Source organism: Taudactylus pleione, unplaced genomic scaffold (assembly GCF_031769625.1).
Source record: "Taudactylus pleione unplaced genomic scaffold, aTauple2 ptg000102l, whole genome shotgun sequence".
NCBI lineage: Eukaryota > Metazoa > Chordata > Amphibia > Anura > Myobatrachidae > Taudactylus > Taudactylus pleione.
The window spans coordinates 4588069-4605145 of NW_028284504.1; the positions used below are offsets into that span (position 1 = coordinate 4588069).

General features: G+C 43.3%; 1 protein-coding gene across 1 annotated transcript in view; it reads right to left on the minus strand.

Moving 5' to 3' along the window:
* The window catches only part of ACE (angiotensin I converting enzyme), a 95929-nt gene that overhangs the window by 33495 nt on the left and 45357 nt on the right, over positions 1-17077 (minus strand). Inside the window, exons 9-16 of the mRNA XM_088470692.1 lie at positions 16022-16166; positions 15814-15912; positions 14804-14926; positions 11855-12066; positions 7783-7919; positions 2190-2348; positions 1549-1633; positions 1080-1223 (exon numbers count right to left, since the gene is read on the minus strand). Of these exons, the coding sequence (XP_088326818.1) occupies positions 1080-1223; positions 1549-1633; positions 2190-2348; positions 7783-7919; positions 11855-12066; positions 14804-14926; positions 15814-15912; positions 16022-16166 (1104 nt within the window). The remainder of the gene's footprint in view (positions 1-1079; positions 1224-1548; positions 1634-2189; positions 2349-7782; positions 7920-11854; positions 12067-14803; positions 14927-15813; positions 15913-16021; positions 16167-17077) is intronic.

Genomic DNA, 17077 nt, shown 5'->3' on the forward strand with positions numbered 1-17077 from the left:
CTACCCACAAATAGCAATTCCTGTCAATCTGCGATGAGTCTGCGTAGCAGCTGCGATTGCAGTCCCCATTGCAGCAACCGGTTCGTGCACAAGCACTGCGTACACATACGCAGTGCGAAACAATCGCATACTGCGTGTGTATTCGCAGTTGCGTACGATAGTGAATCAGGCCCTTACTCACTCAGGGGTCCATTTACTAAGCTTTGGATGGAGAAAGTGAACGGAGATAAAGTATCAACCAATCAGCTCCTAACAGAGTATGAAAAATGACAGGAGCTGGTTGGCTGGTCCATTATCTCCGTCCACTAACGCCATCCAAGGCTTAGTAAATAGATCCTTCAGACACAGCACATATAGATCCACAAGGTGAGTGCTTATACCATCCTTTTTATCTACATATATATCTATTTATGAGGTGGCCTTATACTATAGCGCTAGTGTCAAACCCCCTTTTGCTTTAGCACAACCACTTCAGCACAGCAGAGCACTGTAGCATGCCTGTACTGGAGTAAAATGGCACAGAGTCACCGCTGGGGCCCCCTTATAGATCAAATCCAAAACTCAGGAGAATCAGATGCCAGGAGGATTACATTTTGCCTCGATCTGGAATCAGACACTGCAGGAACACCCAAGCCGCAGCTTGCATAGACTCGGATCCCGGAAGTTCAAGGCTCGGATTCAAAAGGAATCCGAACCTCTCATCTCTAGTTAAATCCATTTGATTTAATCAATTTGTCTCAACAGCCCTTTTTATTAATTTTGCAGTGTTTCGGAGAACATGGTCCACTGTCATTTGCTCCCATACATTACCAGATTTTCACTGGTGATACATTTTCAGGGGATACCCGCAAATATGCGAGTCTTCAGGGGATATACAGCAAATATTATTTGATAAATAGGCCCCTGAGTGAGAAGGGAAGGCCCTGATAAAAAAGGACAATGCTTGCATCTGTATGTATATACGTACGTACATCGCAAATGTGTGGTTGTTGACTGGAGGTTACTGGCATGTATCTGCAATCACACAAATCTTCAGGTTGACACAGCTTTAATCTAGATTTACATTAGCTATCTCTTACCATTAAGTGTTGCAGCCTTATTACCCAGCTGCACATAGGTCTTGTAAAGCTCGCGCATTTTTTTGCCAGAAGCATCTCGCCAGCCTTTCCAGGCAAACAACAGTTCATCGTAGTCTCGAGATTCCGCCAGAAGCTTGGTTAGATCTTAAAAATACACAGTAGGGAATCAAAGTCTGGTGTCTTAGTTTGCTTAATATTGAATAGGTACTTAGTTCTGGTGCAGTTAAGTCACAAAATCTGTGGCAAGCTAAAAGGCTATTTGAGAAGTGTGTGGCAACATCTGTATGTATACTTTTATTTATGAGGAGACAGGACAATTTTATTTATGAATGAGTGAGCTATGCTTATGCAGTATCTTTTTCTGTAAATTATAACCGAAGTGCAGCATCCTCTACATATGTGACATTACTTCTATAGCGTTTCACTTACACTAATGCACGCCATACATTACGTATGCAGTAATACACACCTGGATCCAGAGGCACACACTCGCTGTCTTTGCAAACTCTGGCCGTGCTATAGATAGTTTCCATTTCAGAGACTATTTGGTTGTACTGAAATTAAAAGAAAAGACTTTTATATGTACAAATTAAATACCCATCCCCAGCACAAAGTAAAAGTCCGTGTTTGGCCAAAACGAAATAACACTGCAGCCTATCAGTTCACTTGACATTACTTGTATATAGAATATCGCTGTAGCCAACAAAAAGGTCTACCATCCACTACACAATGGATATACTTCACATGATAGATTTAAATTCAAAGTCTATATACGCACAACTCCGCATAACCCATAATTCAGTCTACAGCCCCTCACTGGATGCCACGTTAAGGCTCAGCAGTAAGTAGAGATATTGTCAAATATCATTGACTCATAGATAAATGCACCGGACTACAGAGCATGTGCAGTTCTAAAACATGCAGGATGCATCTGCAAACAATTGTAAGGCACTTTTTGCAATTTAAAGGCACATTAGATCTTGCATATGGAGACTATACTGGTTGGCATTCTAGTTTTATAATTTACCGGCATTTTATTTATCATTCAGAGGTTGCCTTTAGAGAGCCCAAAATGTATCTTTAGCACTTCTGCTTTCCAACCAGCCTCACCTGTTTCTGCTCCACTTCTGGCAGTGCGGCCTTGTCAATGTCACTGAGCTTCTTCAGCAGCCGCTGTGTCTCTGGATTCTGGAAATCACTGTAATCAAAGTTCCTTGCTTGCCTCCCATAATGCAGTGTGTGGTTGCTCATTAGTAAGTTCTTTTCCAACTGCGAAGAATATTAAGGAACATAGCTCAAAGATAATCCATGTACAAAAACCTGCTTCATACAGCCTCATCTGAGTCAAAGTAATTTAAATGTGCATTCTCAAAGATTTTTTTTCTCTCTTTAATAAGTAACTGAAGCAGTTTGTCATTCCAGAATCTCCTGCAAAAATGACAGCGTTCCTCTTGTAAGAAAAAAAAAAATCAGCATCTGTTATTGATCTGTATGGCTGCAACTCCAGTCAAGAAGCACTTTGTTGGTCACATAATAGCAGAATAAGGAGGGGAGATGAGGCATGGGACTTATGCTATAAATGTTCCAAAGACTCCTCACTACATAGGGTTTGTACTATTAATAAAAAAAACAAAACCGATATATATTGTGACAATGGGAATGGTTCCCCACAGAGGAACCATAAGTGTTTAGCTGACAGGCCTCAGAGAAGGTCTGCAGACAGGGTTGCACATGGGGGTAGCACTGCACCTAGCTTAAAGATACACAAATCAGACATTTACTCATTGTAAAATTAATGTGTGATTTACCTGTATTGTTTGGTTGGAATGCCTTTTTCTCCCACAGCCTGCAGCAGCTGACTGTGTGGCTGACTAACCAGAGCACCTGAGGAGATCGCCCTTAAGGAGACAAGGCGGGAAAGTCACCTGCCTGTCATTATGGAGGAGGTGGCTAAGGAATTGAACACTGTTAGCTAGTGATAGGGCCATGGTAAATAGTCAATAGATTTTCAACTGTTGGTCTCTGTGTCATGCTGATGAATAAACAGTGTGGTTTATACCTGAAAACAGTGTGTGCTACCTTGTATGGTGTCATCACAATATGGATCTCTCATGATGACTCTGACTAAAGGTGCCCATCCACTAGACGATTAAATTGAGTGATTGAATGATAACGATATCGTTCATAAATAGTTTGCAAAAATTTCTAAAAATGACCAGCGATGCGCGCTCCCGCTGGTCGTTTAGACATCTATCATCGGGCAAACATGCTGGACAACCTAATGATAACGTCAGATTTAGCATGTTTGCAGATGATTGATGTGCCTACACTGAACGACTGCTTGCTCAGTGTAGGCACATCACAGACTAATCGTGCAGTCGTTTGTCAATGTCGTAATCGTTCAGTCGTTTTCTTGTCTAGGTGGATGGGCACCTTTACCTGTGTTACTTGAGTGACCTGACCAAATCAGGGTCAGTTCAGTTTCTATCCTCATCATTAAGTCTCTAATACATCCTGTTACTCACAGACTCAAGCTGGCAATACACTAGACCAACTTTTATCCAACCAGTTGGTTGGTTGGTTGGTTGGAATGAAAGCATGGTAGCCAATGACAATCTCCCAAACGCCGGAAAACAGACGAAAATGGTCATTCAGACAAGTTGGTTAAATCGGTTTGATTTAAACTGGATGGGTAAGGGATGCCAGCGCTCGGGATCCCGGCGTTTAAAATCCCGACGCCAGCATCCTGACAGGGTTAGGATACCAACACCTGTCGGTCGATATCCTAACCATCCCCTCTCCCTACCCTAACCCTCCCCGATGCCTAAACCTAAGCTCCCCCTCCCCGCATCCTTAACCTAACCCTCCCCCTAGTGCCCAACACTAGCCGCCCCCTAACCCCGCTACTTAGTTACAGGATTCTGGTGGTCGGGATGCAGTGTGACCACCGGAATCTCATGTGCCGGGATATTGAACATATCCCGATTTAAACAACTTGTCTGAGCGGCAGTTTTCGCCCATTTTTCGGGATTCGAGAGCTAATGGCTAATGCTCCCATACATAAGATTTTCATTCCAACCAACCAACTAGCTGGATGAAAGTGGGCATGGACCCATAATATTGAGGGGAAAGAAAGAAAAACATGAGAAACTATCAAATACTTTCTATTGATTAAAAAAATCCAACAATCAATTGTAAAATATATCAGTATGGGTGGCAAACTATTGGTCTTCTAAATATGTGTCACGAGAATACCATGCCAAACAGAGTAAACTTAATAGCAGCGTTAATTCTAAAAGGAAAAAATAGGTTTTCTTACGGGTAGAATGAAGGTATTCAGGATTTAAAGAGGATATTTTATTTTTGCAGTTAAAACCTACAATAACATTCAAAGTTCAGATGTAGTACTATCCAGGCTTGGACTGGGCTGCCGGGGATTCGGGGAATTCCCAGGTGATTCATAGCCACGCCCGCTTTTGAGTGAGGGCGTGGCTATAAATATATAAGCCCATGTAACTGGTGCAGTTTTTTTTTTGTGTGCTTGCTGGAAGGTGATCAGCGGGTGTGCGAGGGCAGGCTGTGCGCGGCAGACAGCGGGTGGTATTATGTAGTGAACAGCAGGGCTTCTAACGCCACTGATTCCTTCTTTCGGAATCAGTGGTGATGTCATCCTGGCTGGATGCGGCGGGGAGGAGGAGGGTGGGGGGCGCTGGGCATCTTACTGAACACTATAGTATAGTTGCTCAGCTACATAGATTGAATACAGCGGTGGTGACGTCCGTGGCGGAGGGGCGGGCTGAACTCTTGTGATTGACAGCAGCTGCACACACTGATTCCAGCGACGACAAAAGCGGGGGGAGGACCCAAGGCTGCTGCATGTTGCTCCATGCACAGACAGAGAGGAGCTTAGTCCATCACTCTGAGGACTCAGTAGGGAGGAAGAAAGCCACAACCAGCAGATTGAATGGCATAAAGGTTAGTAGGTGCTTGTTGGAATAAAGAGGATGGTCTGGTATGTAATGATGGGGATAGTTGGGGCAGCAGTGGGTAAGGGGTGTCAGGGAATGCACTAGAATGTAATGATGGGGATAGTAGTGGTTAGGAGAGTTCCAGGGTGTGGGCTATTATGTAATGACGAGGGTAGTTAAGGTAGCAGTGAGTAGGGGGGCGGTCTGGTATGTAATGATGGGGGTAGCAGTGAGTAGGGGGGTGGGATGGTATGTAATGATGGGGGTACATAGAGCAGCAGTGGGTAGAGATGGCAGGGGCTGGACTAGTATGTAATGATGATCGATGAGGGTAGTTAGGATAGCAGTGGGTAGGGAGGTTGGCTGGTATGTAATGATAGGGGTAGATAGGGCAGCAGTAGGTAGAGATCCCAGGAAATGGGCTACAATGTAATGATGGGGGTAGTTAGAATAGCAGTGGCTAAGGGGATGCCAGGGAGTGGGCTGTTATGTAATAATAGGGGTAATTAGGGCAGCAGTGGGTAGGGAGATGCCAGGGGTGGCCTGGTATGTAGTGATGGTGGCAGTTAGGGCAGCAGTGGGCACACTGTTACAGTATTCCCAAGCCTCGCCTGTCCTGCCCCCATCCTCATGGGCTTACAGAACCAGCGGTTGCCTTTTCCAGATGCAGAGTGAGGGACAGGAAGTGAGTGCCTGTCCGTTCAAATGTGGTTTCATGGGTGTGCATAAATTAGCCACTGCGATTGCCTACACAGTTTGAGTACTCACTGAGTGTGACTAGACTTGCAATTTCTCCAATGGGTCAGATTTGCTGTAATTGTGCATGACGGGCCGATGTCCTTCGATGTTACCAATATATACGCAGGACTGTGAGGTATTATGGATGTGAGAAAGCAGTAGTGGGCGTCTCTATGCTGGCTGAGCTGTGGCTGATGTTACTGATGTATACACAGGACTGTGAGGTATTACGGATGTGAGGAAGCAGCAGTGGGCGTAACAATGCTGGCTGAGCTGTGGCAGACGTTGGCAAATTTTCACACCTTCATTGCGTGCGATTACGCAGCTGCAATCGCAATTGAGATCTCTGCTGAATCAGACCCTCTAATCTCCTTCTATATGGTCCCGCTATCTCAGTTGTCACTTTTCTGGTGTCCCCAATGATTTTCCCATTTTTTTAATGCTCTTCTCCCAGGTCACCTTTTGTAGAATAGTCATGTGATATGGATGCAAGTCCAGTGAATTGCCATTGCGCACTTTGCCCGGATGTGCGCAAAATTTTATGATGCTTTCACAAACTCGCATGCAGCTCCTTAGAGACAACAAATCAACTAATATGAACAGATTGTAAATAATGTAAAAAAAAAAAATGTTTTACTTAATACATATTAATATGAAACATACTTAAAAGAGGCAAGCAATACTATGACTGGTTAATGCTTATTTAGGTGCTGGTATCAACACTTGTCAAGTTGTCATTTATCTTCTATGGACCAATAATAATATTATGAACCAGTATTAATTTATAGCCCGTAGTTCATACGGGATGTGGTTAGGATCCTGACAAGAGGGATGCCATCTGCCGGAACCCCGACATTGGAATCCCGATTGCCGAGACAACATCGGCGCTGATATCCCGACATGACTCAAGTTGTCGACGTTGGGATCCCGGCAGATGGCATCCCGATCGTAAGGACACCGGGGAAAGGTAAGTATCAGCCGTGGGGGGGTGGGGCGACTTAGGTTTAGGCGCCCCGGTGGGGCACTGGCGTTAGGCTGCGGGAGGGGGGAGGTTAGGGGTAGGCTCCGGGCAGGGGGGGGTTCTGTTTGGATCCCTCTACGCATCCCCGGAACTCCCATAGAAAGGAGCGGGGCTAGGAGAGCAAGCGCCATCTGAGGATGGCGCTTGTTCTCGTGAGCAAACTGCGAAAACTTTCAATTTTTGGAGTTTGCAGAGTATAAAATGGTCCTCTTATAAAGCTTAGAACACTCCAGGTGTCCCTTTTATATACTATACTATGACGCTCCTATAATAACTGGCCACTCCTCTCTGGTAGTTGACCACACCCTTTCCAGTGACTGACCACCCCCCTTAGTGGGCCCCTATGATTGCATTCCCCTGGTGGGCCCTTCAAACCCCTGTTCGACACTGATGCTGGTGATTCTTATATCATCCTGTACTCAGAAACGTACTTTCCAGACTGTACAGGAAGTTCTACACTGGTTGTAATTAAAAGTTTATTTAAAAACTTTATGAAGCCTCCCTCTGTCTTTTTTCCCCAAAAACTGTTTATTGGAGACATCAAGAAACTACAGATTATATTGAAGTTAAAGCATGACACCTCACACTCCAGGATGGCAAATAAACTAGCATAACACCTTTAGAATGTAAGCTCTCACGAGCAGGGACCTCTTCCCTCATGTGCTTCTTTTTCTTCTACTCCTTACTCCCCATAACAGCACCTCCTAACACGTGACTGCCAACTCCCGGCTGCTTATTGTGAGTGCTTTAATCGCTATTGCAGCAATGTATAGACGTCATGTCCTTGTCCTGCACAGTAATGTACAAGTACTGTAAGTTACTTGTTTCTTGGTCACTTAGTAGTTTTATGTACTATGTAAGGCGCTGCGGAACACTTGTTGTTGTTGTCCTTTATTTATATGTCGCCACAACACAAATGTTCATTAGTTTTACAAGTGTAATAATGCCTATGAAAGGATTGACGTTTCTTTCTCACCATAATCTGGTTGTTGTAATCTGTGATGTTTGTGTTGTAGGTCCATGAGGCTTCTGTATAGTCATTCCACACAACCTCTGCCGTACTGTTGTAGCTACTTAGAAAATCCTCTGCTTCTTGCTCATTAGCGTTTTTCTCTGTAAATAAAAGCACATTATGTAAATAAACATCTATAGGCCGCTTCCAAATATCAAATAATTGCTAACTGCTAAAAGTAGCAAACAGAAAGGAGTAATTTGAAAATAAAGGAACAGAGGTCCTGATTCAGAGATGTACGCTATCCCTAAGGAGAGGTAACGAGGGAGTTGCGGCAAAAATGCAGACGTGGCTCAACAGTATTCGTGGCGGGTTGCAGCCTGCAATCCAGTACACAGTCTCAGTACATGCGGCCATTCTGCGTGGCCATAGGGCTATTCAGAAGTCCAATTATCGAAGGATCTGCGACCGCATCTTTGTACCCTATAGTTTGGATTTGAAAAACTGCAGGTGGGAGTCTCAATACATATCCTGGCAGCTGAGAAGTGCATATACTCACATAGTTATTGCGTACAAAGACACAGCAGCGATGACATTAGTGAACATCTCTGAACCAAGACCAGGTTGAATTAGACAGATACACACACCCCTTTTTTGCCATTTTTAAACAGTTCGTGCAGCCCAGAAATTTCAAAATCATTCTGATGAATCTCTCAATAAGAAACTTTTGGACAAGGGGTACTAATTTTAAGGGTAGTTGAGAACCACGGAATTAGAAAAAAAATATATATATATATTCCATAAAGTAGTATTTAATTTTGTTGGTTGTTGAAATACAATTGTGTAACTTTTCTTCTTGTATGAAAATTACATGCCTTCCACTAACACAGTGAGGAAACAAAATGTACAAAAACACTGTAAAACTTAAATAGACTTCCTGTCAGGGGGCGTGACTACAAATGTCTGGGCCAATAAGACAGCTTACATACCCATCAGATTCATACTGAGCACAAGACCTTCTCCATCTCCAGTAGGTATCCAATGAGACATTAATAGCAATCTTACAAATTTGTCCGTTAAATACAAAATAGTAATTTTTCCTCGATATTTTCCATTTCCCACTAAACATGAGCATCTTCTGGACAGTATAAAGTACAGAATGGTGGCACATGCAAAATTGACATATACTGTACAGGAATCGGCCGACAACAGCAGAGTTTCCAGCGCTGGAAATCCCGATCGTGGATAGGCAAGTACTAACTAACCTAACCCTCCTTAGGAATGCCTAACCCTAACCTCACCCCGCCAAGTGCCTAACCCTAATCCCCCCCTTCCCCGCTGCCTTACCCTAAGTCCCCCGGGGAGGTGCCTAACCCTAAGTCCCCCGGGGGGGGTGCCTAACCCTAAGTCCCCCGGGGGGGTGCCTAACCCTAAGTCCCCCTGGGGGGGGGGCCTAACCCAAACCCTCCCTCCCCCTAACCCTCCCGGGGGGGTGCCTAACCCTAATTTCCCCCCCCCCCCCCGAGGTGCCCTAAACCTAACTCTTCCCCCCCCCCCGCGCGGCTGTCCGCTCACGGCGCCTGGCATCCCTTCGATCGGGATGCCGGACGCCTGTCTCCCGCCGTTGGGGAAATGTCAGGCGTCTACATCTAGACGCCCGGCATTTCACCCTCGCCGGGATATGACAGTCGGGAAGCCGGCTGTCGGTATTAAGGCAGCCGGCTTCACGATTGTATGCCGTCCATCCCCTCCGCGCTCTCTGTCCTTGACTTTGCCACCTACTTTACATCTAAAATGACTCCATACGTGATCATATCATATCCCATCAGACCCTCAACACTCCTGCCCCTCCTTTCCTTGACTACCCCTCCCCATCTGTCTCACCAACTCTGACATCCTTCTCCCCTGTTTGTAGAGATGAAGTCATGGCCCTCAACCGGTCCTGCCCTCCTTCCACCTCCCCCCTTGACCCTATCCTTTCCAGTCTCCTCTGTTATCTGTTTCCTTCTGCCTGTTTCCGTCTCCTCAATCTCTCCCTACCATCTGGCACTGTCCCTTCTGCATTCAAACATAAAAAAAATATCCTTGATCCCAACATACTCTCCAACTATCGACCCATCTCTCTCCTCCCTTTTGCATCCAAACTCCTTGAGCATATTGTTTACAACCACCTTTCTTTCCTCCCACTCCCTCCTTGTCTCATTTTAAACTGGTTTCCGTTCTCTCCACTCCACTGAAACGGCCCTCACGATATATGCAATGACCTCCTTGCTGCCAAATCCAAGGGCCTATACTCTCTGCTCATTCTCCTTGACCTCTCTGCTGCATTTGATACTGTAGACCAGTGTTGGCTAACCTTGACACTCCAGCTATTGTGGAACTATATATCCCAGCATGCCCTGCCACAGTTTTAGCATGCCCTAATAGCAAAACTGTAGCAGTGCATGCTGGGTTATGTAGTTCTATAACAGCTGGAGTGTCAAGGTTAGCCAACACTGCTGTAGACCATCCTCTCCTCCTGCAAATCCTTCACTCTCTTGGTCTATGTGGCACTCATGACTCCTCTTCTCCCCCCCCCCCCCCTTCCACTTACAGTAGCAGTTCCCCACGGTTCTGTTCTTTGACCTCTCCTATTCTCCCTATATACATCGTCTTTAAGTGAACTCATCAACTCTTTTGACCTCCAATACCATCTCTATGCTGATGATACTCAAATCTACCTTTCCACCCTCTTTCCTCACCCGTATCTCCAACTCTCTCTGCTATCTCTTCCTGGATGTCCCAGCGCTTTCTTAAACTTAAAAATTTACTAAGCGGCGGTTTGACTGCGGGTTGTATTCTGTTCTAAATCCCGGGGATTTGGCAGCGGTTATGCTATCTGCAGATTTACTAAGGCCAAAACCGCCGCAAAACCGCCGTCAAAACACATTTTAGAATAGAATAGAACAGGGCTGTCATTTAGAAACTGCTGCAAAACCGCCACCAAACCCCCAGGGTTTAGAACAGAATAGAACCCGCTGCCAAACCGCCGGGGTTTAGAACCCGCCGCTTAGTATATTTTGCCCAACATATCCAAGACGGAGCTGATCATTTTCCCACCCTCTTCCATTACCTCACTACCCACAATTTCATTATCTATTGATGGTACAACTATCTCCTCTAGCCCCAAAGTGCACTGTCTTGGAGTTATCCTAGACTCCTCCCTCTCCTTTAAACCACACATTCAGCACCTCTCGCAGTCCTGCAGTTTCCGTCTCAAAAATATTTTGAGGATTAGACCCTTCCTCATGCTGGATGCTACTAAAACACTCAACCACTCGTTGGTCATCTCCAGATTGGACTACTGTAACCTTCTCCTAGCTGGCCTCCCAGTCTCCCACCTCTCTTCACTACAATCGGTCCTCAATGCAGCTGCTTGGCTAATCTTCCTCTCCAGACGTTCTACATCTGCTTCCCCTCTCCTTCACAAGCCCTACACTGTCTCCCCTTCAGATGCCAATTCAAGGTTCTTACACTCGCCTACAAAGCCCACAGCCAATCCTCTCCCACTTACAACTCTGACCCCATCTCCCTTCACACTCCCGCCCACGTCGCTCAACAAATTCATGCCGCCTCTTGCCAACTGATTACTTCCTCCCACCTTCAAGATTATGCCCGTGCTGCTCCCTACCTTTGGAACGCTCTCCCTCTCCCCACCAGACCCTCCACCTCTACAAATCTTGAAACGGGCTCTCAAGACCCACTACTTCATCAAGCCCTTCCAGCTCTCATCCTAACCCACTTCATGCTCTTTCCTCCCTATCTTTCTGTGTCAAGCCTGTCTGTCTGCCCCTCCCCTTTAGAATGTAAGCTCATGAGCAGGGACCTCTTCCATCATGTGCTTCTCTTTACATTTTCTTCTACTCCTTACTCCCCATAAGGGCACCTAACACTTGACTGCTGACTCCCTGCTGCTTACTGTGAGTGTTTTTAATCGCTATTGCAACAATGTATATAAACCATGTCCATGTCCTGCACTGTAATTTACTACAAGTTGCAGGACACTTGGGGCGCCATATAAATAAAGGTAGATAAAGTCATGGCTACAGGATCTTACCAATGTCCCCTGGGTATCCATCAGGAATGGGAGGTCTCCATGCAAAATCTGGCCAGCCAAGAGTTTCTCCATTTTTATTGTTTTGTTCTATCAACCAGTTAGTCACTGGCTGGAAATATTCCAACAGGGGCCCGACATCCATTTTGTCTGTACCAGTCATAGTTTTCAGGACCTCCTGCCAAGGTAATGAAGAACCTGTACGAAGTACATCCCTGGAAGTATCAGGAGAGTTCATTATAAATGGGATGCTAAGCGAACATATTAGTATTATCAACATTTTATTTATTAGGCACCACAAGGATTCTGTAGCGCTGTACAGAGGGAATAGAACAAACATGTAGCAGAAGTAAAAATTGGTATAGTCATTTCCACGACTTCATACAATTACAACATGCAAGTAAAATAAGTGTGTGGGAAAAAATAAAAAAATACAAAGGGGTTAAGGGCCTGCTGAAATATTTTACAATTTATAGGGGTGGACACATAAGGGAAGGCTAAATTAAGTTTGGGGCTCCCGGGGCACTTAAGACAGGGGAGCCCGTACCCACTTATCATCCAGCTCGCCCCCACTGGTTGCCCATAGTAGTGCATTAAGAACACAAGGCAGAGGGACAAACAAGTGTCAAAATTTACACTGAGGTGGAGTTTAACAGTCATACTTCAATGACTAAACATGTGCATACATTTTATATAATATATACTGTGTGTATATTATATCTATATATTATATACACACAGTATACATTATATAAAATGTATGCACATGTTTAGTCATTGAAGTATGACTGTTAAACTCCACCCCAGTGTAAATTTTGACACTTGTTTGACCCTCTGCTCTGTGTATAATCTGTAAATGGGGCAAGGCACTCCCTACCATAAATCATAGGGAAATTAGAACAAAGACATACTCAACAATTCTGGGAACATATAAAAGCATAGGGCATCCACTAATATCCATAATAAACTACAGCAAGGAGTGCTTTATAAGGCTTTTATACAGAAGTTAATACATATTGAACATCACTTGTATTATATAGCAAATAAAGGTTTCCAGTCTTAAAAAAAAAAAAAAAATCTATTTCACAGGCCTGAAAAGAATGTAGAGAGTGAAAAGGAATGAATTTGAGTTAAAATAAAAAAAAAAAAAAATTTTTTATATATATATATATATATATATATAATCACACACACACATTGTTTTTTTCAAAACATGAAAATAAAGTTGCAAACACCCAAATGCACCTGACATACTGTACCAGTTTTAAAAAAAACTTATTACAGAATACTCTCCCAAATAAAACATCAGGAAATGTGCAGGATATTGAGGATCAGCATGACATACCCATGTCCCCCACATAGTCATGCCTCTGCTTAGCAATGCTCCCAGCACAGCCTACTAGCTACTTCATGGAGGACGGCCGATTGTGTGGCAACGCTGGATTGGAGCACCCACTACATTACTGGCTGTGCCTCCCCCCTAGGTACACGGCTGAGAGCAGGGTCCACTGAGTCTTGTTTTATTTCTGTGTTCCCAATTGTAAAGTGCAACGGAATATGCGGGTATTATATATGAATGAATGAATGTTAATATGTACCACTGGCCAGAAATCACAGCCCAATGGCCTGCTTCCAAACTGATACTTGGTTATTAACCACCTAACTCCTCCCTTTTTAACATGCAAAGTAGAGTGTCTCAAAGAGGTCAGATCAGTCCCCCTGCTGGGATCTACACAGTGAGGGAGATTCAATTGTTGCATAGGTGGCAATAAATTAATGAGCGCCCAGTTTTGCAATTCCATTGTTCTGGGCGCTCATTATCGCCCTCTTCACGCCCAGTTTGGATGGGTTTAGCCATGTAAAATGGCTAAACTCATTCAAAGTCGTGGCTAGGGTGCCCTTACCACAGGTTTCTCACACATTTTTGCTCACACCCTCCTGAGGATGCAAGCAGAAATGCCGGCGCCAGCAGCTATCACACTCAGATGAGCAACAATTGAATTTGCTCCGCTGGCCACCCTTAAAAAAATTAGCTGCCGGCTAAACAACTGAATCGCCCCCAGTGGGAGAGATGATTACAAATTATTCTGCTCGGAGTGCAGACGCCACTACGTCATAGACCTTCTATAATAGGACAATATATTGTAATTGCAATTATTTTATGCTCTAATGTTGAAGTCGCTTCACCTTTAAATAAATAAAAAATATGATATATTGATTGCATCTTCGTACGAGAGGACCATATCTAATTATACATAATTCTTTCAAAGAACACCCTAGCACTCTAGGTTATTTATGTCATTGTAACTCTCTGTAATTAGAAAACAGGACCTTATTCCAAGGCGGATAACCTATTTAAAGGACGAGTACGACTTTGAAGAATTTATTTTGTCCAATTCACCATACGTGACAGACACTATGTTGTTTTATCTGCAACCCTTTCTGAGTGTCTGGAGAACCACCAGTGCAATATGCAATCATCGGAGGGTAATGGTCAAACATTACCCAAGGCTCAATCACATCTAAGAATCGGTGAGCATATATCATATTGCGTGTATGTTGTTGGTCTCACAGTGTGCACAATAGTTTTCATATTTTTTGGTAAAATAATCCACACATCCTGAGACTAACGGTTGGAGAAGTACTGCAACACCCCCTATTAGAGCCTCCTATCTTTCAGGAACTTATTGGTTGAGTTCCAAAAGTTCTAGCTGCATACTCCTAACCTCTATCGGACCTTTTTCATTGTTGCATGTTAGATTTACTTTTTGTTTACGGTGTAAGAACACTCACTTTCAATATTCCCACAGGCCAACTGTTATAAAATTAAACCAAAAGGTCATTAGGACGGAAGGTTAGAAAATCTCTAATCTGAGAGAAAGGGATTAGAAGGAGGGAGTCTTTAGAGAAGAAGGCAAGAATTCCATTATCCTGCTAAAAATTAATACTCACTCAAGCATTTTTCCTGCCTCCTTTGACCGATAAATATCACATGTGTGCAGAGAGCCAGTATGTTTGGCAGCTGTGCAGAGTGCCTTGTGGAACTGGAATTGCAGCACAAAACTAACATAGTATCTGAAATAAAAAAGAAAAATCAGCATCTCAGGAGATTTGAGGAACTTCTAACAAAATGATGGTCATATATATTATTTATAGACCACTTGGTGGGAGTAAGTGGGATCAGGTCAGCCATGAGCTCCAAGCATATTCACCTTTGAATAAATAGTATTATTTTATGGGATAGGTTTGAAGTAAAATGAGAATGGAAAAAACAGTCATGAAAGGAGCACAAGACAAGGGGTATATTTCAGTCTCCTCCAGCTAAAGGTTGGGGGGAAGAGGCATGGTGGTGGATGGGATGCGAGGCACATATGTATAGGTCTTACATGATGGCTGGAAATGTGTCAAATCATTTTCTCCCCATTCCTTCTTTACTACAATAGTTTTTTTTATGTGCCCTCGATCCCTAATCTTTCCTGCTACCATTCTGCCTAGTTCTGTATCAATGTATTTGGGGTTTGTGCGTTACATACATTTATACTGGACTTTGCATCTTCCGGTTCTATACTTTTGCAATAAACAGATATTTAAAAGTAGGGAAAATAAAAAATAAAAAATGAAGAGGATGCTGCAGAGAATATAAAATTCCTGTACACTAGTAACTTGCATCAGCCAGCAATATCACAAGGGGGAATACTTGACAGCACAACATTCTATACCATATTGAAAACTATATTTATATATCATGTGACGGTAAAAGAAATGCTTTATGAAGTGTTTTTTTTATTACCACATTTTTGCACAGATTACGGTCTAGAATTTTTATATATGACCTTTGTGTGTTTCCTTTTCTGCTCACTACCAGACTTGGTGGCTGAATGTGGACACTATGCAATACAATGAAAAGGGTGTCGTGCTATAGAAGGACAGCCTATGTAGTAGTGTGGCGAATATGAGGTTACCTGATATAGGGAGTGTTGCCTGGAATATGATATTTTGCTCCAGGGTCAAATTGTGTGTCATCACGTGGCACGGGAGGACAGATTCCTTGATACTTTGTTCTGAAATATGCAATAGTTTCACACGAGTCAAAATTATTTCCAAATCAGTTTCCAAACACAATATTCTCTGTATAGTTCATGAACTCTTATGTCACATAGCAAGGCTTACCTGAGATACCACCAGTCGTAATTGTATCTGCTGGGAGGGGTACGCCCATTAAATACGTTCCACCGCCACTGATCCATCAGGTAGCCAAAAGGCAGGAAAGCAATCTTCTCTAAAGCCATCTTAAAGAGGTAATTAATATCACTTTCTAGAATGGGTGAAATCAAAAAATTTATTACTTTACATTATTACTCAAATTCATGGTATTGTAGTTTTGTAAAGTGGACCAGATGCTTTATATAAGATATAGTTTCCTTTTTTTATTTTAACTGGTTACATACTGACAAACATATTTATTTTGAATAGTCTATATTTAGGTGTATGTGGAGTACTTCTTGCTGAATAGAGTACAAGCCGCACCAGTATTCAGCATCCCCTTGAAATGTGGAGTTTCCAGAGGCATCCACCAGGTGCACACTAATCATCAGGCCCTCTAAATAAAAGTGGCAATCTAGGAGAGTGATGCCAGAAGGCTTCAACGCTTGCGTCAACCATTGGCTGGTACACCAAGCACTCTCTAAACTTCTTCTGTAACTAGGAGTGAATACAGAGTACAACTTATCCGAGTAGTGGCACATAGAAAACCCCAAAAAGAGATTTACAATATATAGCATAATTTTATCCAAATCAAAATTTCTCACATCGGAATATAAAGAATTGTTACAAAACCCTTGCAAATAATCATACTCACTGTACTTTATAGTGTGGAATACTTGCTCCATCTACTGGATAAATGCAAGATCTCACTCCACTGAATATCAAACTATGAGGGGGGAAGTGATGTTTTCACAGGTGTGGTCATTAATATCACCTATTAATTACACTTAACGTCTGTTATGCAAATGTTAACTTATTGTGCAATCCAATTAGAAAATGGGTGCCAAGTGTTTCACCCGATAAATGTTGGTTTTACACGTGTTAAGTATCGGTAAAAATGGGGAATCTCCTTGTACCCCAGAAAAATGAAAAAAGACAAACTAATATTGGATAAAAGTATAGAAGTCTATTAGTGGCCATAATAAAGGTATTTGGGGTTCTTAAATTGTGTCAAATTACCGT